The sequence below is a fragment of the Pseudonaja textilis genome, chromosome 3 (genome assembly GCF_049901715.1).
Source record: "Pseudonaja textilis isolate UNSWEBS1 chromosome 3, rPseTex1.2, whole genome shotgun sequence".
Classification (NCBI taxonomy): domain Eukaryota; kingdom Metazoa; phylum Chordata; class Lepidosauria; order Squamata; family Elapidae; genus Pseudonaja; species Pseudonaja textilis.
This window is the reverse complement of record NC_141992.1, coordinates 112,660,010-112,684,627: the sequence shown is the minus strand read 5'-3', so window position 1 is coordinate 112,684,627 and position 24,618 is coordinate 112,660,010. Positions and strand designations below refer to the sequence as shown.

General features: G+C 39.5%; 1 protein-coding gene and 1 long non-coding RNA gene across 2 annotated transcripts in view; one reads left to right on the top strand and one right to left on the bottom strand.

The window, feature by feature from the left end:
• The window catches only part of LOC113436529 (uncharacterized), a 49,472-nt gene extending 36,748 nt beyond the window's left edge, over window positions 1-12,724 (bottom strand). Inside the window, exons 1-2 of the long non-coding RNA XR_015743068.1 lie at window positions 12,509-12,724; window positions 11,575-11,690 (exon numbers count right to left, since the gene is read on the bottom strand). This is a non-coding gene — a long non-coding RNA (uncharacterized LOC113436529). The remainder of the gene's footprint in view (window positions 1-11,574; window positions 11,691-12,508) is intronic.
• CD93 (CD93 molecule) lies at window positions 4,051-9,264 on the top strand. The gene has a single exon (XM_087930650.1). It carries the CDS (start codon window positions 4,309-4,311, stop codon window positions 6,088-6,090), a length of 1,782 nt encoding a protein of 593 aa, XP_087786776.1. The 5' UTR covers window positions 4,051-4,308; the 3' UTR covers window positions 6,091-9,264.
• Window positions 12,725-24,618: the final 11,894 nt, after the last annotated feature.

Genomic DNA, 24,618 nt, shown 5'->3' with positions numbered 1-24,618 from the left:
AGAAGCATCACCTTTGAAATTATAATGCTGATTTTGTTGGATTTGCTAGATTTGAAGATTCATCATCTACTTTTACTTGCCTAGAACAGTCAAATTGATTTGGAAGAGTCTGACACCTTCGGGTGGACAAGATGGTGATGGCCTCATCAGCACAGTACAACTAACTCTGTGAAGGGTGTTGCTTCATTATTCAGATCCAGCTCTTCCTATTTGATGTAGAAACAAGAGGTCTGCATCCCAGGGTTTCTCCAGGACTTGCTCCTAGACTGGCACTTTGTTCAGTCTATGATGCTGAGTGCTTCTACAGTCAGTTTTCTCTATCTCTTGTGTCATGTGAGGGTCATTTGGATTTTTACAGCCTAAATACAGTAACGGGGGTGGGATTCAAAAATCCCAGCAATTGGTTTGCTGCCCGGTTGCTGGGTAGGCATGGCCATGGTGGACGTGGTCTACCGGAACTTCTAGGAGGGTCATTTTTTGCCCTCCCGGAAGCCTCCGGAAGCCTCCCTCAGGCCTCTGGGAGGGCAAAAACGGCCCACCCCTCCCAGCCCTGCAGTAAGTGCAAAACATATTGTACCCTCACTGTTACCTTAACCCTAAAGGAGAATGAAATTTAATAGCATCTAAAGGTCATTAAATTTAGTTTTGGTCTACCCCTTCTCTTATCCTAGCCTCATTTGTAATTTGGAGTTTTCCTCTCAACACTTGATTCAAAACTCCCTTTGAAAAATAATGGCCTAAAAAAAAGGTTGTGAAAACTCTCAGTTATCCTTACTTACTGTGCTATCTAAAACAAGTTGCTTTAGCTTGATACTGGTTTGAGTTACTTAGGAGATGTTTAAACATTCCTCTTCTCAACTGTAAACCCTTCATTAAAACACACACACGCGCACACACACACACCTCTGCTTACTAAGAAAATGATGTAGTTCTTTGCACCAATGCGAGCCAATTGGACAATAAAAGTAACATTAATTTAGCTCTTACTGATCCTATTTCTTCTTTCAATTTGCACCCCATCTTTCTTCTAGAAGGCACTCAAGATAGCTAACAATAAAAAATGAAAACATAAACAATATGTGATATAAACAGTTAGCAATGCTATAATTAATTCTAACTAAAAAGACCTGGGGAACAGAATGGGGAAGCATCCTATTCCAATGGAATCGGGCACTGAATGGTTAAGGGAAAATGAGCTGATCTGATGTCAGCCCAATAAGGTAGACCAGACTAGAAACCAAAGCTGTATAGGCCAGGACTACTTATATTGTAACAGCTACAATAACAGAATCTTGCAAGTCTGAATGTGTCATCATTCCCCCCTCCACCCCACGCACCCATACACACTTTCTATGTCTGACTTCAGAAGGGATTTTCTGAGACACTTTTTCACATTATGTGCTTGGCCAAAGCTCAATCCTCCTTTATTCGTCCATAGTCATAGTAGTGGCTTTTTCTCTTCCTCCTCTTCCTTCAAGGCCATTTTCTGTGTCCTCTAAATGTGTCATCTGAGGTTGTGAGTGGAAACAATTAAAGTCAAGGAAAATGAAATGCTAAGTAACCAATCAGCAGCTTCTTTATATGTTCTAATAGAACACTATGACCATTAGTATTAAAAACACAGAATTCTTCATGTGTCAGTAGGGTCAAAGTTCCTTCTAGCTCATCCATCAGGCTCACAGTGGTCATTTTCGTACCAAATTTGGATCTAAAGATCAGGGCCTCTGGCACTGTAGTACCATCAAATGCTAAATGTGGAATGTTGGATTTGGGCCAATATTTATTACACTATTGCAGATTCAAATATGTTTTTTTTAGGCAAAGCTCTCACCATGATTCTTTTAGGAATTCAGAAAACTCTTCCTGACAAAAAAAAGTAAGTAATCTCAGAAATCACTAGAAGGATAAAATCTTTAGACCCCCTGATCTACAAGATGAAGATACCTTCTCATTCAGCAGAAAAACTAAATAGGAGAGATGGACATGAGGCCTATGTTAATTTCACATGATTTTTCATTTATGAAGAAGTATGCAAACTATATTAGTGGAACATCAGTTGAGGTGATTAAAGACCCAGTCATGTGCCCAATAGCTCTGAAAAACTCAATTCAATGAATTTCTGTGGCCACAAAGGAGAAAAACATAACTTGCTTTCTTCCCCAACTACCAGATGTGTAATATCTATCTGATTTTCTATAATGGCTCCAAAGGACGACAAATTCTCATGTATTTTTAGTTTTTGATCAGATTTCCTTTAGCACTTTTCACATGCCTCCTGGTACTGCCATCCAACTGCATGGTCTGATCCATTTCACGTGGGAAACTTCTTTTCTTCCAGGAACCATCTTTTATCATGAGAACAATCTTTCGTTGTATCTCTGAAATTGTCGTTCTTCACATTGCTGCATGGAGCACCAGGATCAGGGCTGAGAAAGATTGCTGTCTCAGTCTCTGGGAGACTCTGCCAATTAAGGCAGAGCAGCTATTGCAAATACTGTTCCCACTTCATGTGCTGAACTACAATTCCCATTCTGCACATACCTGGAGGTGATGGGAATTGTAATCTAACAAAGCTGCAGTGAACCCACATTCAGAAGGCTGTAATAGTTGATAACAATTATTTATCCTCAGCCTAATTCAGTACTAAGGCAATTTCCTAAATTTCTATGTCACCTTAAGGTAGAATTCATACCATCAGTTTTGCAGTTAGGAATCTTGTTTGGAGCCTGGATGTAATTTCACACATCTCAAAAGTAAACTAGTGTTGTTCTTTGTAACGGTGTTATCTCAAATGTTACGTTATTAACTCTGGATTTAAGAACATTCTTTGTGAGCATTACATTGTAAACCTGTTAAAAATTCAGTAGGAACTGTTGAAACGCTGTCAAAATGCCTTTCTTCTGAGGATTCGATTTTCCCGCTGGGAGAGCTCCGGTGCAAGGATACGGACAACTGCTTGAAAGCTGGATCTTTTTATTTTTCAAGAAGGCAAAAGATAGCAAGAAGTCTGTGTTCCTGGGCTAGCTAGCTTTGTATGGTAAGTCCCTGATTTTTATACCTTTTTTTCTCCTTTTGTGTATGAGTGCTTGTGTTTGTATTTCTTAATGTTTTAAATCCTGTCAGGGGTTGTCTTCATTTCTGCCGGAGGGTAAACTCTGTGGGGTACAGAAGGCAAACTTTGCGGGGTGGTTTGATTGAATTATCGGTTTCGTCCTAATCTTTTTTAGCTTAATGGTTTCTTATATTTGTTTTGTGGCAATCTCCTCTCTGTCTCCTTTGCAATGTATTTTGTGTCTTTTGTCTGTTTGTTTTGCTGATTTGGCATGTCTTGTGTTTGTAAGGGTTTTCTTTTCTTGTTTCCCTAGTTTTCTTAATTATTTGGGCTTTTGTCTAAGGGGCTTCTTTAATACCTTTTATTTGATTTCTTTTGCTATGCAAGTTTGTTTTATGGCTGGCTTGATGCTCCTTTTGGGCTTTTTCTGCTTGGGTGACACCACTGTCCTCGTGAAGTTCCCTTTCCACAGTTCTTTGTAACTGCATTATCTCAAATGTTACGTTAATAACTCTGGATTTAAGAACATTCTTTGTGAGCATTATATTGTAAACCTGTTAAAAATTAAATAGGAACAAAACAGGCCTGTCAGTTTTGGCTGAATGAGGATTTCACACTATTATAGGAATCAGTTCTGAACCCTTAAAAAGCATGGTTGCCTTTAAACTGAAGGCATTCCCATGACCCAATTTCTATTTCAGGGTTTCATGTCTATTTAAGGATCATAAATATGAGAGGTTAATATTATGAAAGATTGTACAATGTTTTTCCATCTAGATGTGGCATCTTATGTCCAAATCACAATTTAAAAAAAATACCACTGCAAAACTGGAAAGCCCTATTTGGTTTGTTTGAAAGTTTGGTGATATTTTATAAGGCCAGGCGGGGGGGGGTGGGGGAGAGAGAGAAGCAGTGTACATTCCACCCAGATTCTCACATGAAGGAAAAGAGCTAGGTTAAAAATAAGAAAACAGAGAGAGGGTATAAAAGGGATGTTTCCTATCCCCATAGGTTAAAAACAAACCGAACAACAAGGGCTGCAGCTGACAATGAAACTCTCTCAGGAAACTTAAGTCTCCGGTGACAAATAAGACTCTCAACCAAGACAGGATGCATTATGACCCAGCCACTGAGCCAAAGGGATATGGGAGGCAAACAAGCTGTGCTCTATTGTCTTGGCATATGCTTTACAGACATTTATAGAATTTGAGCTCAGATTGAAATCACTCAGTTCGTTGTTCCTTCATTCAGCAAAGATGGGGATTCCTCAGCAAGTATTTTGGCAGCTGCTGATTTTGGGACTGACAGTTCAGCCCAGTGAAGAGGTGGAAGCTTTGTGTTCTGGGACCACGTGCTACACACTGAATTTTGGACGGTTTAGTTGGATGGATGCTCAGCAAAAGTGCAAGGACAATGGGGGTAACCTGATGACTCTGAAAAGCCAAGAGGAGGCTTTGCTTGTCCCACAGCTGCTCACCAAGATGCCCAAAGGGGAAGCCGGCACAGTTTCAGAGGTAAGATTGTGGATTGGGCTTCACCGAAAGAAAGGCAAATGCTACGATAAACATCGGCCATTGAGGGGCTTCCGCTGGGTGACAGGAGGTGAGGACACCCAGTACTCTAAATGGGGACAGGAACCCCGGGAAACCTGCTTGTTAAATATGTGTGTGGCCCTTCAGGGAGCTCCCTTCTCATCTCAGGAACTGCCCTGGGTAGACAGCCTCTGTGGTAATGCAGCTGCTGGGTTGTCAGGCTTCTTGTGCAAGTTCAGTTTCCAGGGAATGTGCCGTCCGCTCATACTGGCAGGGCCAGGCGTGGTCAGCTACAGCACCCCTTTTGGTGTAGCCACTGATTTCCTTGTAACTGTACCCTTTGGCTCCACGGCTGATGTAGCATGTGAGCCCCAAGGAGAGGAGATACCTAACATCTTCCTTGTGTGCAAGCCACAGCCAAACAGCAATGTCTCTGAATGGAGCAGCCCAGGTCCATTTTGTGCTTCACCCATTTACGGTTGCAGCTACAGCAATGGGGGTTGTGAACATGAGTGCTTGAATCAAGGCAAGGGTTTGTTTCGATGTGCATGCCACTCAGGATACCAACTTGGAGGGGATCATCTTTCCTGTGTCCCCGTGGACTACTGCAGCTCCAATCCATGTCAAGGACAGTGTAAACCATACCCTGGAGGCTTCCAATGCCTCTGTGCTTCTGGTTATATTCTGGCTGATGATGAGCGGAGCTGCATAGATGTGAATGAGTGTGGTGCGCTTCAAAGTCCTTGTGAACAAATATGTGTGAATACCAAGGGGTCCTTCACATGTCATTGCAACCTTGGCTACATGCCTGCTGAGTCTGACCACCAGGCATGCCAGGACATTGATGAGTGTGCGAGGAACACACCATGTGACCAGATTTGTGTAAATACTCATGGCTCCTTCCACTGCTCTTGCCAGCCAGGATACCAGCTGGAAGGTATTAATAGCTCTTCTTGTCTAGATATTGATGAGTGTCAGGAAGAACTTTGTGAACATATGTGCATCAATCAAGATGGCAGCTACCGGTGCTCTTGTAGGGATGGCTGGATTTTGGCACCCAATGGGATCTCTTGTCTCTTGGATCCCACAAGCAGCACCTCTTCAACATTCATTCAAGGAGGAGAATGGATTCCAACAGACATTCATCCTGCTTCAGAGTTACCAGCCCTCCTGACTGATCCTCCACTTCAAGCTGAGCTAGAAGGAGTCTTTGCATCCCAGGATTACACCCTTCAGCCAGCTGTGGTCAGCAATACACTGGAGGACAAACCCCATATCAGAGATGAGAGGATAGATAAGAACAGTCATGGCTCCAAGCAATTTTTATATCTTATCTTGGGCGGTGTGGGTGTTTTATTCCTGGTGTCTTTTGCCCTAGCTTGGGTCATCTACAGAAAAGTAAAAGCCAAGGAGGTCAAGAAAAATTCTAAGAATGTCACGGATAATTACTCTTGGGTAAAAGACCAAGGAGAGAGCAGGGCAGCAGGAAGCAAGGAGGGTTTGTAGTCAGTGGTGTGATTTTGGTGTGAGAAGGAAGGGAAGGGAAGGTATACATTGCAATTGAAATTTTTAAAAACTATACATTTTTCATGTAATATTTTGCAAGAGGACTGCTACAGTTGCATCATTAAAACCGCAAGGGTGAAAGTAGAAATAAAACCTTTAAGAGTAAATTTATCAAGATTTGCATCTCTGACAACAATGACAGATTTGACGTTGCAATCCACTTTATGTACATGCTGGTCAGTCAGTTGATTGTTAGATCAGCCTTCCCTTCTTGCCTAGGAAGCAAATGGTAAATTTTTCTAAGCAGCAATATTTATGCCCACCTAATTTTTATTTTACTACTGCAATGACAACTTCGTATCAATCCTTTCTTTTAAAAAAAAATGATCAGAAGGAAGGAAGCATATTTCTTAAACTAATTCCAATAGAACCACTGTGATAACAGTCCACTCGAATCATCTTTCAAATTATATTTGTTAGTTGTGAAGTCTTATATCCATTTTCTCCCTTGGGTTTAAACTAATTGTGGTCCATAGAAATTGATTTGAAGGGAATCAGAGGAATTGAATTCACAGAACTGAAATTTAACTTGTCTTGAATTGGCTGTACTTGGTTCAGTAAAAAGGTACTGCATGCCTGCTTAGACTTCAGATTCTGCTGTTTTGCTGCTCCCTCGAAGCTTTGCTAAATGTTATCACATTGTTTAGGGATGACTCAATCTCACTGAAACAGAAACAGCTGCAGTGACCAACTATGTTTCATCTATGCTTTCCCTATCAGCTCACGGGGAGAAGGAGAAAAATATAGATGCTATTTATGATCCAACATATTTCTCGACTGGGTGCTTGAGGATAACAATTACTGGGGAATATAGCAGAAATTTGAAACCATTTCGAAGTTAACTGTATTAAAGCTGAACATTGTTCAATAAAATGTGCTTTATACCTCATTCTGGCAACATTTTATAAAGATGGTAATAGCAAATGTTACCGACTGTCACATCTTGTACAGCTAGTTCTGAAATTTCTCTTTCAGGGTTAGTTCTTTAAAAAATAAGTTGGTTAGTCTATGTGACCAACCCTGGGGATACTGTAACTACTCCAAAATGTAAGCAGATTTCATTTTTTATATCCAGTTTCAATATGATTTCAATATGCAGAGTGTATAGACTGAAAATGCAGCGATAGGGTAGGGATAAAGGTTTGTTCCCTCCATTTAAAGAGGCTCCATTTTCAGCTTATGCTCCTTTTTTTCTTGGGACTTATGATCTCTAAAATAATAAAAGCAGGCTGGCTGATTTGAGGCCAGTCAGTCTCTCTCCGCCCACAGCCTCAGGCTCAGATAACAAGCTAGAAATGTGAAATATATATTCTTCCTGGCATTTTCCCATAAGTGCAGTGTCCATAGAAAGGTTGATTTAGTAGTTTATCTAAATCACATTTTCTGCAGGGTTTTAAAGGCTGTATTTAAGGTGTTAGTGATTTTGAATTCCATAAGTCAGCCTTAGAACATACATTCACAAATATTTGATGAGATGAGGAAAATAAATTGTGAATATCTCCATAATTCCCTCCCCCAGCAAAAAGTATTTACAGAAGCATTTGATATTAGAACAATTTTTAGGCATGGCAATTTTAATACCTGATTTGCAGCTACAGGCCCAGATTTCCCTCCGTTTCTTCTTTTGAAATATTTCTATAACTAATTGAATGTCTGGGATACACGTTAATTTAAGCAAACATTCTGTATTTTTTGCTATTAAATCTACATCACTGTCCACTTTGATAACATTATTCAAGAATGGGTTTGAAACAAAAGTAACTCTCTCTATTAGAAATCCCACTGGTTTCTATTAATAATTCCATTAGGACTAAATAAAATGGCTATAATAAAATACCACAAACTAACTTAACATAATGAGTTTGCCATAGCCTACCAGATACATCCTGTTCTTAGCATGCAGAGGAAAACTTTGTTCCTATTGTTATCATCTCTGCTGAATCTAGTGTTAATTCAAGAAAGCCATAGCAAAATTCAGAAGTCTGACTGCCTGGATATTTTAAATGGATTGTTTATCTTATCTTATTTTTGTACAGTTGCTGGAAAGAAAGGAAGATGAAAGAGTATTACTTTAAGTGCATGATACAACTAACAACAACTTAAATCCAGATGCCTCAATATATGCAATTATGATACAAATAAAGGATGCTCAGTTGGGAAGCAGGATAAGTAACCTATATTTTTTGGCACAAACTGATTTATAATATTTTCATAATACAAGAATAAAATCCACCACTCATTGGCCAATGGTGAAATATTGTTTTTCCACTGTGGAAAAACTGAGTATATAGGTCTCCTCTAGATTGAACAAGATATAACACAAAATATTAATATCCTATGTAGAAATTTAGAGACACTGAGACCTGAGTCATGTAGTCATTTCCTTTTAAAAAGACTGATTATATGTATGCAGTCTTGGAAAGCATATAAACTTTAATACTGGAGTCAATATTCTATTATAAAACATGTAACGTAGATGTCCCTCCAGATTAATTTCCACTAAAAAAAGGTTAGCAAGCTGCACCTATTTAGATATTGCTGGACTTCAACTCCCGTAAGCCCCTAGCTATCATGGCTTCAATGGTCAGAGTTGGCATGATTTTGAGGCCAACAAAATGTGGAACACCACAAACTGTCCACCCTGCTATACACCTATAGGAAACAGGGGAACACCAGGAAAGGCTCGGCAGATAGCAGCAACTAGCCAACTTATGCTGACCTCATAACCTAAGCAAGGTCAACCCTGATAATGTCTTGGATGGATGGGAACTGGGTGTGAAGAGACTCATCACTGCAGTGGTAAAACAAATGTTGAAGAAAACAGCTGCATACCCAGCAGAAAGCAATGGCAACCCACTTAGGGCATGAATGCAGTCATCAGGACAAAAAAAAAAAGAGTGCTACATTTGCCATCCCTATCTTGCCTTATATATTGCTTGTGTCTATCAGTTTGTCTGTCTACCTGTCTGCTTAGTTTTATCTGGTGCGGGAAATTCCATAGAAAATGAAACCTCAAAATGGTATGATCAAATGTTTTTTTTTTCCTTTCTTTTCTTCTCCTTTTTATTTGTGGCTACTATAACAAGATTTCAGAATAAAAAACGATAAAATTTCCCTTGCTTTGAAGACTCTGTAACTCTTGTGCTTATTTTTCTTACCCACCCAGCTTTGAGCTAGAGCCAAAGATTCCTGGGAAGAGCTAAATTCAGAAGGGTCCACACCCTTCTCTTTAATAAATGGGCATATTCAGGTGCATGAAAACTAAGAGAGAAAACCTCAAAGGTTCTCTAATTGTTTGTTTGTTTGCTTGCTTTTTTTAAAAAAAAATCTCAGTTTTATTACTTCAGAAGCACAGGTAGTCCTCGACTTACACACCATTTGCTTAGCGACAGGGGTGGGATTCAACCGGTATTACTACCAGTTTGATGACTACAATTCACTTAACAGCCATGGCAAGAAACTTCATAAAACGGGGCAAAACTAACTTAACAACTGTCTCACTTAGTCTCAACAGAAATGTTGAGCTCAATTGTGGTCATAAGTCAAGGGCTACCTATAACTCAAAGTAAGAATATTACACTTCTTCCTCCTCCTATTCCCCCCCCCCCGCCACACACACATACAACAAATGGATAAAAACATAAATAAAATCATGGTTGAGCCCACAGTAATCCAGATTACTGGTCATTTCTTTCTTCCAATGAGACTGATATCTTATCTGCCAATATTAATTGATAAGAGTCTCCCCTCACCAACAATTTACTTACGTTAATACTTCAACCTGCAGTGTTATAAGTGGGCCCTCAGCAGAAATGCATCAGACTCCAGGTGGAGACATCCCTTGGCAACAGAAGAGATCTTATAAAGTTAAACTGCGCTGCTTCTAATGCATATCTATCTAGAAAGCCCAACACTAAACTTAGCACTTTAGGTTTTAAAAGTTTACCTGCTACGGGAAGACAGTTGTTGCCCCCACGGGCTATATATCTAATTATTGCATTCCAAGCAGGATGAGGCTTGAAGGAGTTTCTAGGAAAAGATTGTCAGTTTTCCATATGTGGGGGTTGGTTAGTGTGTCACCCTGGTTTTCATGTGGTTGATTTTCAGCATTTTGGATAGATAATGCAATGCAATTGTTGCAGAGCCACTTGAGATACAGACAGAATAGCAACAGAGCATATAGAAAAATGGAAATTGGTTTACTAAACAAAGAGGAGATGAAATTCAGTTCTAATAACAGCCTGAACAATATCATCCCCTGAAAAAAAACTTGTTTTTAAAGAAAAATATTCATATAAATCAGAGATATGAAGATTCAGAGTCTTAAGTCAACATTACTGGCTCTCTGTCAGCATAACTGGATTTCTTACTATGCTATCTTTGCCTCAAAGGCCCAAGAGATTTTCTGCAAGACCTCCCAAGGCCATACCAGCTTGCCTAAACTTAGAACAAGCCTTCCTAAAGTTTTTCGTTCCTAGCTAACCTATAGTAAACTCCTACCACAGTGCTATCACGTATTTTTTTTCACTCCTGTTAATCTTATCCAGATGCTTTCAACATACTTCAACATTCAGGGACATGAATTTCTCCACAGACATACAGCTTCTTTACTATTATAAAATGATTCTGCCTGTTTTTGCTAAGATTGTCTCTTTAAACCAAGTCATATCAGCACACTTGCATTGCTCCCTTTACCCCACTTTTATCTTCTTCAGTCTGTCACTGGCCAGATCAAGGTGAGCAGCCCTTTAGTGATGACAGACTACACTTAATATATTGTAGAACAGGGATGTCAAACTCAAGTCATCATGGCAGTGTCACGTGATGTATTGGAACTCTCCCCCCACTTCATTAAACTGGGCAGGACCATGGCCAGCATGTGATGGATCTGGCTCATGGGTCTCGACTTTGACAGCCCTGTTGTAGAAGGATGGGAGCAGGCCTATAAAAGAGGGTAAAGTCACATCACACATGAGTTCTGAGTGACGTTAGAAATATAACACAGCAACATCATGTTATCAAAGTCTAATCCAATTTCATATGATTTGCAAAGAAGCAGCTTCTGCTCAAACTATGAAATTTTGCCCTGCACATTCTTTACTCAACATTATCGAACCTTTCTGTATATTATCTTTTCCCATATATATCTACAATCCTTCGACTGATTGTTCCAAATTTCCCTGCCAAATGAAGTGACATAGCAAATGGTATATACTAGAACAAGTTTTTTTAATACAATTTTCTGAACTTTTAGCCTTTTAACACTTTTAATTAATTTTAATGGTTCATTTAAAAGTATCACATTATCAAAGGCTTCATATTTGTTACTGTCATATTGTATTCTTTTTGATTGTCACCCATACAACATTCAGTAAAATGTCTTTTGCACAGGTGAAGTCCTTCTCATTCTGAACTTTAACTAACCTTCAGCTGTGTGTACATTGCTCTTTACATTTTCTTTTCTTCATTTTATTTGTTGTTCTTTTGTTGTATTTGCAGCTGTTAGTCACCTTGAAGCTTCAGCAATAAAGATATACTTCCTAAAACCAATGGAACAGATAACATTATAAAACAATCCAATAGTAAAGTAGACATGCCTTGTCTACAACAAGTCCAGGGTTCAATTCCTAGGATCTTCAAATAAGTTTTCCAAGTATCAGGATTGATAAAAACATTCCTACTCAAAATCTTGATGAGTATTGATATAGTCGCAGACATTGTTGGGCAATCTTGATGAGTGGCGGTATAGCAGCAGACATTGTTAGGCAAGTCTAACCACCCCCATCTGATGTCCACCAGATGTGTTTAACTGCAATCTCATCACACTGAGCCAGTCAATATGCTAGCAGGCTGACAATAAAGGGTTTTAATCCATTACATCTGGAGCAAATGGGCTGGAAGATCAGGCCTGAAATATTGAAGCTGATTCAACCTAATCCAATTTCATATGATTTACAATTTCCTTCAACTGCACAGCTATGCATTGATTGCACATTGTGAAATAACAGAGCAGGAAATAAATACTAATCACTTCCAATCCAGGAATCAGAAATTTGGATTTGCCTCACAAAATTACAGTTCTTGAGGTGGCTTTTGCCAGCAATGTCATCCATATGATTAATAACCTAGAATTCACTTTTAATATTTTCAACACGGGGTTGAGATTTTGCTTTTAGAATGGCAAAAAAAAAATACTTAAGAAATGTCTGATATATTCCAGTAAATCCTCTCTTCTGGTTTAGGTTTCTGTTCAAGGACCAGGAAATAAAGTATAACATCCCTACCTATGTATTGAATTATTGTTCTGGCAATTTATTATATATCTTTTTTAGCTGAATTAACTATGTGTATGTCTTACAGAAGGTTATAACAGAAACAGGGTACTGTAAAATTTGAAGGCTGGAGTCTGCAGCTGGCAATCAGCTGCTCACTGCTAATATCTGCTCTATGCAGTGACAGAACATGAATTTAGATGTGCTTAATTTCCATATTCCATAGTCGATGTGAACTTAGATGGACTCTGGGGGATGGTAGAGCACAGGAAAGCCTGGAGGAACGTTGTCCATGGGGTCGCGATGGGTGAGACACGACTTTGCGACTAACAACAAATTTCCATATAATGCCCTATGAAAAGATGAAAATTTAAAAGGTAGAATACTAATGAAAAGGTTTCCTGGAGATCCTATGTACTGACATGAAGGAACCATACATCTTGCAATCATCAGATCTATGATATTTCTCACTCAGTCTATGGATACAAATGTGCAAAATATTTCTAGATAAAATTCTGGTGAGTTTCATACAAAAAAATCTGCAAGATCAAGAACATCCATTTTTAAAAATTTAATGAGTGAAATGCCATACAAATCGCCCTCAACTTAGAACCATTCATTTAGTGACCATTTAAAGTTACAAGGGCATTGAGAACAGTGACTTATGACAGTTTTTCATACTTACGACCATTGTAGAACCCCATGGAAGATTGGGAAGTTGGAAAAGGAGGAGAAGGAAAGGGAAAATTACTTCTATATTTTGATCAAGGAAACTATTTGGTTGGCTTTGGGAGTTGAGTTTTTTATAAGATTGTTACCAGTACACTGTGTGCGCAATTATTAGGCAAGCTGTATTTTTGAGGATTAATTTTATTATTGAACAATTACAGTGCTCTTGGTCAATCCGAAATGTTAATAAATCTCAAATCTGAATATTTAATAAAGTAAAAGTGAGGTTATGGCTTTCTTGGGTGAATATGTGTGCACAATTATTATGCAACTAAATGAAAAATTTTCCCATCTTGCTCATTTTTTTTATCTGTCAAAGTGAGAATAATAAACAAACAACTCAAAATTTACAAATAAACATTTCTGACAGTTCAAAAAAAAATCAGTGACCCTTCTTTTCAATAATAGTCACAAGACTCTGTCAGTATCTTGATCTGTTGACCATCAACTTTTTGTGCAGCAGCAACCACAGCCTCGAAGACACTGTTCAGAGAGGTGTATTGTTTTGTTTCACCATAAATCTCCCATTTAAGAAGGGCCCACAAGTTCTCAATAGGGTTTAGATCAGGTGAGGAAGGGGGGCATGTCATTATTTCTTTCATCTTTAAAGACTTTACTGCTAGCCACACAGTGGAGTATTTTGATGCGTGCAATGGAGCATTGTCCTACATAAAAATCATGGTGGTCTTGAAGGATGCAGACTTTTTCCTGTACCACTACTTGAAGAAAGTGTATTCTAAAACCTGGCAGTAGGTTTTGGGAGTCCATCTTTAATAATACCAGCCCATACCAGTACCCCTCCTCCACCTTGCTGGCATCTGAGTCAAAGTGGAGCTCTGTGCCCCTGATCCAGCCAGGGGCCCATCCATCTGGTCCATCAAGAGTCACTCTCATCTTATCAGTCCATAAAACGTTTGAAAAATTTGCCTTCGGATATTTCTTGGCCCAGTCTTGCCGTTTTAATTCATGAGTCTTGTTTAGTGGTGGTTGGGTTTCAGCCTTTCTTTCTTTGGCCATGTTTCTGAGCATTGAATGCCTTATACTTCTGGGCACTCCAGGTAGGTTGCAATTCTGGAATATGACAGCACTGGAGGAAAATGGATTCCTGGTAGCTTCATGTTTGATTCTTCTCAAATCTTTGGCAGTTAACAAGCGTCTTTTTTTCTCAACATGTTTCTTGCAACTCTGTTGACTATTTGCAACAAAACCTTTGATGGGTTCTGTGATCACACTCCAATATCTTAGCAATTTCAAGAGTGCTGCATCCCTCTGAAAGACTTTTTACAATTATTGACTTTTCAGAGTCAGTTAAATCTCTTTTCTAGCCATTTTGCCGGAGGAAAAGAAGCTGCCTAATAATTATGCACACTTTGATATAGGGTGTTGATCTCCTTAGGCCACACCCTCCCTCATTACACAAATACACATCATCTGATATGCTTATGCAACTAAACATTCAAGTTTATACAGCTTGGCGGTGGAAAACCTCCAATTTTATGCATAAAAATGATCATATGGTCAAAATACTCACTTGTCTAATAATTGTGCATACGGTGTAGGTGCAGTTAAATATCATTTTCTTCAGCTTATTCAAAATTTAATGCATTCAATCATGCCCACTGCCTCTTCAGATAAATATAGGTAGCCAAATGTAATAAATGTAGCTTAATACAATACATATTATCACAAAAAGACATTGCACTGTATTCAACAGTTTGTTCTGAAGTTCCTCTATGAAGAGATACAGAAAGGAGAATATAGAAAGACAAAAGCAAGATAAGGAACCCAGTCCCCAATATTTTAAGTATTGTACAGTAGTCCAGAACAAGATGGGGAACCCTGTCCCCAATATTTTATGTGTTATCAGGAGTCCAAATAGATTTCTAGAGCAAGAACAAAACATATATATTTAAAACAAACTGTAATTTCATATTTTACATTTTAATCATCAAGGTATTTGCTCAGCTATCCTGATACTAAAGACTATAGTTGTATGGGGTGATGTCTGAGCCTAGGGCAATGGAGGCAGATTTTTACTTATCTGACACAGGACAAAAGCAAAGGTGAGATTCTACTGGTTTGGACTGGTTCGGCTGAACCCCTTGCTCCAAAAATCAGCTGGCAGCAAACGGTTTCACTGTGACTATCATGTGGGCCTGCCCGCCCTTGTGCTTTACCAACCTATATTGCCTCAGCTGATTAGCATGGCACAGTGGATTGCCGCTTCTCAGCTGGGATACTCAAGTGCTGCACATACACACATAGCGTGCATTAGGCGTGGGCGAGCTCGAAGCGCGCGTGCGCACGCAAATCACACAATCACCAAACCGGTTGTTAAACGTGGAGAATCCCATTGCTGGACAGAAGGCTTCAATCCACTTGTTCTTACCCTAGTTTCTGTATTCAAACAGTGTTATAATGTTTTGCATGTTTAAAAAAGAACTTTTGTATCTTGTTTACCTAAAAAAAACTCCAGCAGGGAGGACAGAAGAGGGATTGTTAGATTCAAAGTTTGACAGATTTATCCTCAGAATATTCATACTGTCAAATTCAATCAGAACTGAAAAAGCTTCTTGAAAGAGAAGTGAAATGTCTTCAAGGAAAAACAAAGGAAGTCCAGTTGCCTTTGAAAAAGCACCTTTGAGACAATCATGACCTGCATGAATGAGGATTCATACTGTTAGCATATAGTGGTCTGTGACTGTAATAAAGTCATAAATATTTGATTTGATATTGTCAGCAATATCAAACTGGGGACAGTTTGAAAATTTCAGGTAAAGCTTTTTGCAGGAGAATTCATGGGTTAATAGTGGTATTAATATTCTACATTGTACTCGCAATCAAACTTTTAACAAGTTGTTGAAAACTGCAGGCAATTAAAAACATCTTTCAATTACAAACTCCACGTGCATTAAAAAGATAAAGGTTTCACCTGCAGTTGTGTCCAGTTCTCGGGGGGCAGTGTTCATTTCCTATTCAACAGCTGAAGAGTTGTCCAAAGATGCTTTCATGGTCATGTGGCCAGCATGACCATACACCAAAGCACACAGAACACTATTACCTTCCCACAAAACTGGTACCTATTTATCTACTTGCATTTACATGTTTTCAAACTGCTAATTGGCAGGAACTGAGGAAATAATAGAAGCTCACTCCATCATGCAGTACTTGATCTTGAACTCACGACCTTCTGGTCAACAAGCCCAGCATCTTAACTGCTCAGCCATCATGCCATCACGCATTGATTGGCATCTAAAACTTCAGAATTACAATCAGCACTAAAATTGTTTGGGTGATTTCAAATATTTTTGTAAACAATTAAAGAGAATTACTAAGGTGAGTAATTGTTTAATTACTCTTTAATTGTTTATAAAAATATTTGGAATAGCCCAAAACTATTTTAGTGCTGATTGTAATTCAGAAGTTTTAGATGTGCCACTAATGTGACATCTAAACTTTGTAAATTTTATTTTATTTTGATAAAATAATGGTTAGCTTATTAATATATTATAAATATATTGTAATATATTGTAATAATATCATATAATAAATTATGTACCAAAATTTTGTAATTTATTAATGTGAAGAATAATATGTTTACTGAGTATGGGGCCAACCCATGCTTACAACTTAGAATTGACATCATTGGTTCTCTGCTCATACACGCTCACTCCATCAATGTAATTAAAAGACTGATTAATATCATTCCACTTATTCTAGATTTAATGTAGTATTTAAAAACTGTGTCATTTTCTATTGTATTTTTTTTTCTATTTTACATTCCCCACCTCTTTCTTCCTGTGTACTAAAAACTATTTTTAGAGAGAAAAAACAGTAAGAAGATCAAAGTGATCCTTGCACGTCAATCCCAACATTTTGGAAAGATGTGGAAATTCTGGGAGAAGATACTTGCTTTTACCATTTGGTTTTCCACATAATCTCTCAGTATCTCATTCTTAGCAGTTGAATTAAACTGTTTTGTGAGGTATTATAGCTAGTTGATTAACTTAAAAAGCCTGAGTTTTTTTAAAGGGAAGATAAGGAAGTTAACCTTTCCACCCTCGGCCTCTAACAGTTGGTTTCGTCACACTTGGGAAGGGTCATCGTGATCCTTTACTTACACTTCTGTTGGAGCAAACATTATTAACCTATGTAAATATTCCTCATGACAGGAATTCCTCCTCATTCTCACTGATAACTTCATCATGACCTGAGTGAAAACAATAAGGTTACATACTTAATAAAACTTTAAAAGAATGTGAAGCTCTGCCATCAATTTCTAACTTCCAAGGTTCCACTACATCATCTACATCTTATGTCATCACAGTGTATATCTTCTGCTATGCCAACAAGTACATGAATATTTGAGAATCTGGGGGAGCTTACTTTTAAGCCCGTTATCTCCACCCTTCTTCCAGGGGTGGGATCCTACGGACATAACAACCCGTTCGGTGAGCGCACGCTTTGCACACTATTTACAAATTACCAGCTCCGGCAAGCATTCACCTTCTCCTGCTGACGAGTGGCACTCAGCTGTACCGCACAAAGCAGCTGAGGAGGAAATAAAGCATAGCCTAGAGCCCGGGCAGATGGCTGGGCCAAACAGAAGACCAGAAAATTGTCACAGCATACTGGTTCAGTGTCAGCTGGTCTTCAGAGCTACCGGTTCTATAGGCCGGTAATGAAGGCAATGAATTTCAGAAGGATTCGGGTTATGGTTAGAAACTAGGACCAACCAATTCTCTCTGAGAGACTTCCAAGGATTGTTTAGTTCTTCTTTAAAGATGTCTCCCTTCTACTCAGCCTAGGGAAAACAAAAAACTGAAAAATACAGAACCTATCAAAACATTTGCCAACACTGAAACAAAAGGGGTAGCTGTATAGTTTTGCAAGTGGTTTTAATGGAGACATTCCTAATGAAAGAAGCCAAATCTCTTGCTACAAAACGTTCATTGAAGAAGGGATATGGGGGGGAATGGGCTGTCAACAATCATACAGAGACATAATTCCAAACAAAATCAATAAGCCCAGCTAAACTAGACATTTCTTATGAGCTTGAATAAGTAATTTCAAACTACGATGCTGGGTTTCGTGCAACACTATAAGGCTAAAAAGCCAGATAAATCATGAAACTTAGCAAAAGTGACTTGCAAAAGGATATTCAGTAGTTTATATTATCAAATTGGAATCTTTCCACTAGAAGCCTAACGCAGCATTATCTCTTGGAGCTTATCTTTTCCTTCTAAAAGTAGCTTCCTTACCAGCTTGAACTGGAAATACTGAAAGACATTGGAGGCATTGGATCCATTCCATTTTAGAGCAATGTCTCAAAACAGAAAGTTATTGTTCTGATAAGATGGCAGTTCTTTAGTTCGTTCTTGGCTGCTAATTATCTATTTTAGCAGAAGTATTAAACTTTACTTGCAATGCTTGCAGCTGTTCTGTCACTCCAACTATCTCATCCTTGGAGGTGGGGGGTTTCCCAATCTTTGAAATTAATCTGTAACGTCACTCCCTTTCTTGCCAAACATATTTAAAGTGACGCAGGAATTCTCATCAGTAGCTATCGCTTCAGTCACGGGGAAAGCACTATTTAATCACTGGATAAATCATGTCTTGAAAAATAAGAGCACACTCCCCTGCTATTGCATAAAAGGGGACAGAGGGCAAATATGATCAATTTTGAATTTTTTCTGCTGCTGCTAATGCTGCAAAAGGCCGAACAATCCAAGGCATGTTTCTACTTCAGAAGAGCTTGCAAATGCATGCAGTCTAATTCTACAGTCAACAGTTGCTGTATCATGTCTGCCAAAGCCACCCATGAATTCAACTGGATTCCCCTAAATGCAATTTCATCATCATACCATCTCCTAACATGTATCCACTCTTATGTTCAGAAATGAAATGTATTTTTCTACCTTTTTATGTACTTATACAGAACACTAATAAGTATTGTAGAAGGTTAGCACCCACCCCTCTCCTAGAAGAATGAAATATTGTAGGAAATATTTTTAAAAAGGCAAAATATTATACCTCCCTGGATGAGAAAAGGAGATTCATGCTCTTGGAAAGCAGCCCCCACCTTTGTTAATAGCCCCAGAAAGACTGAGCCATTTAATCTACAAGACTCCACTCCAGAATGATGGGATTATCCTTCAAGGCAAAGCCATTCAGCCACAATTGCCCTTCATTGCATCACCCAGCAAGATTCAACCAAGCCTGGGACACAAACAGCCTGCCCTACAAGGTTAGTGGACAAGCAATAGGATATAATATGATGTAAAGCTGTTCAATACCATAGACAATACTGCTACCCTTCAAAAAGATCTTGACTATGTATCAGAACGGTCAAACAAATGGCAACTTCAAATCTCAACAAATAAATGCTCTGTCCTACATATTGGCAAAAAAAATCAGAAAATAAAATACAGGCTGAATAGTCAAGACCTTATTGATGATCCAAGCTCTGTAAAGGATCTTGGAGTACTCATCTCTAATGATCTAAGTGCTAGAGCCCGCTGTAACTACATAGCCAAAAAGGCATTAAAAGTTGTTAACCTAATCCTACGTAGCTTTTTCTCTGGTAATATCACACTACTAACTAGAGCATACAAAACATTTGCTAGAATGTTTTGAACATTCTGTACTCAAATACTCGAACACAGCTCATCAGTCTGGAACCCACATTATGTATCTGATATTAGCACAGTTGAGAGAGTCCAGAAATATTTTACAAGAAGAGTTCTCCATTTCTCTACTCCTTGTAGAATACCTTATGCCACCAGACTTGAAATTCTAGAACTAGAAAACCTTGAATTACGCCGTCTTCGGTCTGATTTAAGTATGGTATATAAAATCATACATTGCAATGTCCTACCTGTCAATGAATACTTCAGCTTCAACCATAACAACACAAGAGCACACAATAGATACAAACTCAAGGTTAACCGCATCAAACTTGATTGCAGGAAATATGACTTCAGCAACAGAGTGGTCAATGTTTGGAATACTCTACCTGACTCTGTGATTTTTCCCCAAACCCCCAAAACTTTAACCTTAGACTGTCTCCTATTGACCTCACCCCTTTCCTAAGAGGTCTTTAAGGGGCGTGCATAAGTGCACCAACGTGCCTACTGTCCCTGTCCTATTGTTTCTTTTATTTTTCGTATATGTACCCATTTCATGTATTCATAACTATGATTTTACTTATACCAATTATCTTGTAAGCAATTGACAAATCAAAATAAATAAAAATAAAATAAACATTTCTTGCAAGACCCAAGAGAGGGTATAAATATATCTCACTCTCTACTCCAGAGGTGGTATTCAGCAGGTTCTGACCAGTTCTGGAGAACCAGTAGCAGAACTTTTGAGTAGTTTGGAGAACTGGCAAATACCACCTCTGACTGGCCCCGCCCCCATCTATTCTCTGCCTCCCGAGTCCCAGCTGATCGGCTGGATCTTCTTTTGTTGCCCTGCACAGAAGAACGGAGCTGGAAAGCAGGTTAGTGGGGTGGGGAGGGAATGGGGATTTTGCAGTAACCTTCTCCCAGGAGTGGGGAGGGAATGGAGATTTTACAATATCCTTCCCCTGCCACGCCCACCAAGCCACATCTACAGAAGCGGTAATAAAAAAATTTGAATCCCACCACTGCTCCACTCCATATGTTCAGTTGCACCAGGACCATGTGCTTAATGGTTCTGCTCCATTAAACCATCCTTCTAAGCAGCCTCCATGTTTCCAGTGTCTTTCTCCCCACTTGGAATTGAACCCAGATGGACATTTCTTCCAACAGTATTGCACCAGTACGACCACAGAAAATACATATTCCGCTGAAAAACATAACTTGCTTCTAAGAATCTTACTACATGCAATGCTAATTGCATTCTTTGAAGTCATGTTCTTTTCTACCAAGAAGGGTGGGAGGAGACATATTAATAGAGGAATTTCTATTACTGGCAGTCCTCAATTAGGGACCACACAATTTGGGACTGCCAATTCAGTCACTAAGGTAAGCGGTCGCTATGTGAAACTGTTGACTGTGCTTATGACCTTACTTCACTTTGCTTGGCAGACATATGAAGGTTGTAAATGTTGGCATTAGTCACATTGCATCACATTTGTATCACTGCTGTAACTGTGAACCGACATTGTATGACAGGGGTGGGGAACGGTGGCCCTTAAATGACATGGGTTTCTGGCTCAGGAATTCTGGGAGTTGAAGTCTGCAAGTCATAAAGGGGCCATAGTTCCCCACTTCTGCTATATGAGGTAGTCACTAAATAAAGACTACCTTTAATGCTATGTTTCTTAATATTCCAGAAAAAAATGTGAAGGATGAAAATGATTTCACCCTCTCTCCCAACATCCCTGTTCACTTCATCTGTGGAGGCATCACAGATAGTCCTTCCTGTCACCGAGGTCCATCTCTGCCTGCAGCACTAGGTAGAATGTAGAAAACCATTCAGACCAGTGGAAGCATCCTTTTCAAAAGAAGCTGTGGCTGGGCTGTTTCAAGGACGGATCTCTTCCGCCTATCTGCAGGACCATTTGTTTCTATAGGACCATTACCACCAAAAGGCATTTTATTTATCATCCCATTTTTATCCGGATAGATGCAGGCAGTCCTCAATGTATGACCCAACTGGGGCCAGAACTTCCATCACTAAGTGATGTGGTTGTTTAAATGAGCTGTGTGCAGTTTTGTAATATTTTTTTTTGTTACAATCACTAAATCACCACAGTTGTTTATTGAATCACACAGTTGTTAAGGACATTCAGTCATAAATACCAGTTGCCAAGGGTCCCTATTTTGCTCATGGGGATGCTGTGACACTCATAGTGTAAGAACCAGTCACTTTTTTCCAGTGGCCTCACAATTTCAAATAGTTATTAAATGAATGATTGTAAGTCATAAGCTACCTGTAGACAGATAATAGACATTGTTCCTTCAAGTCAGCACTGATTTCTGGAAACTATCCTGGACATATACATGCAGGGAGTTTTTTTGGCAAGATTTTTGTAGTCCTTGACTTATAACCATTCATTTAAGACCAGTTAAAATGGCATTGAAAAAAAGTGACTTATGATTGAGCCTCATAGTTACAACTGTTGCAGCATCCTCACAGTCACGCAATCAAAATTCCAGGGCTTTGAACCAGCATGTATTTACAATAGTTGCTGAGTTCTGGGATCAAGTGATCATTATTTATGTTCTTCCCAGCCAGCTTTTGACAGCAAAGTCAATGGGGAGGGAGGTGGATTGACTTCATGTCCATGTGATTCACTTAACAACTGCAGTGGTTTGCTTAACATGGCAAAAAAGGTCACAAAATTGGTCACCACTCACTTAACAACTGCCTTGCTTAGCAATGGAAATTCTAGTCGCCAACCTTTTGGACCTCAGGGACCACCAAACTCATAATTTTAAATTCCAGGTGTGGCCTAATTCGTGGGTGTTGCTTGGTGGCCATGTGACTGGCTGGGCATGGCTTGTATGTAAATATTATAAATATTTATATAAATATTGAATTTTTTATAAAAAGAGAAACTTTTACCCAAAAGCAGGCAAAGCAGGCAGGCAGATTGAGTTGCTCACAGAATCATTCAGTGACCTATCTATCTGCCATCGGCTAGCTCAATCTCTCAAATTTGCTTGCCGTGCGTCTGCACTGAATAATAGGACCTTCAGTCCTAAGGGAGGTTCGGCTGTGCTTAAAAGCAGAGCCGAAAATCTAAAGACTAGCTAGAAAGCAAGAAATGCAACGATTTCCTGCTTTATAGATAATCTAAATCTCCTGGCACAGCAGAACAGATGATGGTCAGAAAAAGGAAAAATAGCAATTTAGCAGGTAAGTTTGCCAGGTAAGGAGTGAGTGGGTGGGGAGGGTTCCCGCAGGCCATGTGGGCGGCGCAGCTGTGTGTTTCTGCGCAGCCTGGATTAATTGCTTTGGGTGGGTGCTCTGGGGGTGAGATTTCTCTGCGGCCCACCAAAATTTTCTCCCAGCCCACCAGTGGGCCGTGGCCCACCAGTTGGCGACCGCTGTTCTAGTCTCAATTGTGGTGGTAAGTTGAGGAGTAGCTTGTGCTTCCTCTGGCTTCTTCCTAAGGCAGAGCAACAGGTCCAAGATCAGCCATATCTGGCTCGGTGCCTAAGACAGAAATACAACTCATGGTCTCCCGGTTTCTAGCTTGTCACTACATCAAACTGATTCTACTTCATTAACAGTAATAATTTTGGATAAAAGTTCCATTTCAATTATATGCAAACTACTAGTACAATATAGCAAAAAAAAAAAAAGAAAGAAAGCTATTTTTTGATTAATCAGGAAGGGCTGTTGAAAGGTTGGGGTGTTTTGTTTTGTTTTTGCATAGGGTCATCCTGTTTATCGACATGCTCATGAAAGCACAGTCTCTCCAGTAAGTCCCTTTCAGATAACACTGGAAATGGCCAAGACCAGAGAGCTAATCTAGAGGACTCCAAAATATTTTGATAAATTTTCCACAATGTAATTGCCAATTCATGCAAAAGGAAAAAAGCGCTGGAAATTTATACTTACGAGTTTCTGTTACTATGACCAATCTTTATAAAAATAATTTTCGGCCTAGTTGAACTCTTTGTGGTCTGGTCTTCCTCCTAGGGTTGACAACAATCTTGCAAGTCTGAATGTGCTTCCCCTTCTCTTTCTTTTAGATTCAAGTGAACAGAATAACAGAGTTGGAAGAGACCCTGGAGGTCTTCTAGTCTAACCCTCTGCTTAGGCAGGAAACCCTATGTACCATTTCAGATAAATGGTTGTCCAGTCTCGTCTTAAAAATGTCATTCCACGTATTAATTGTTTGAACTATCCAAAAATTTCTCTTTAGTTCTAGGTTGCTTCTCTCTTTGATCAGTATCCATCGATCACTTTCTGTCCTACCTTCAAGTGCTTTGTGGGATAGGTTGATCCCTTCCTTTTTCTCACAGCCCCTGAGATATTGGAACAAAGCTATCATGTCGCCCCTAGTCAGTGGCAGGATTCAAAAACTTTTATTACTGGTTCTGTGGGTGTGGCTTGGTGGGTGTGGCCATGTGACTGGGTGGGTGTGGCTTTTTTTGCAGCCCCCACCCATTTTGGGGAGCTTCCTAGCCACAGAGGAGCCTCGGGGGGGGGGGAGGGGCGTTTTTGGTCCCCTAAGGCTCCTCTGGGGCTCTGGAAGAAAAGGAACAGAGCAAGGGTGGGCACACAGCACCCCTCCAACCTCCGTTCTGGGAGCTTCCTAGCCTCAGAGAAGCCTCGGGAGGTGCGTTTTTGCTCCCCTAAGGCTCCTCTGGGGCTCTGGAAGGCAAAAAATGGAGAGGAGGGGGCTGAGCTCCTCCCTCCACTTTTTGCCTTCCTGGGCCTCAGCAAGGGGAATCTTGGAACAGCTGATCTTATCTACAGCTGATTATTGGGAGGGAAAAAAAAGAAATACCTCAGGCGAATG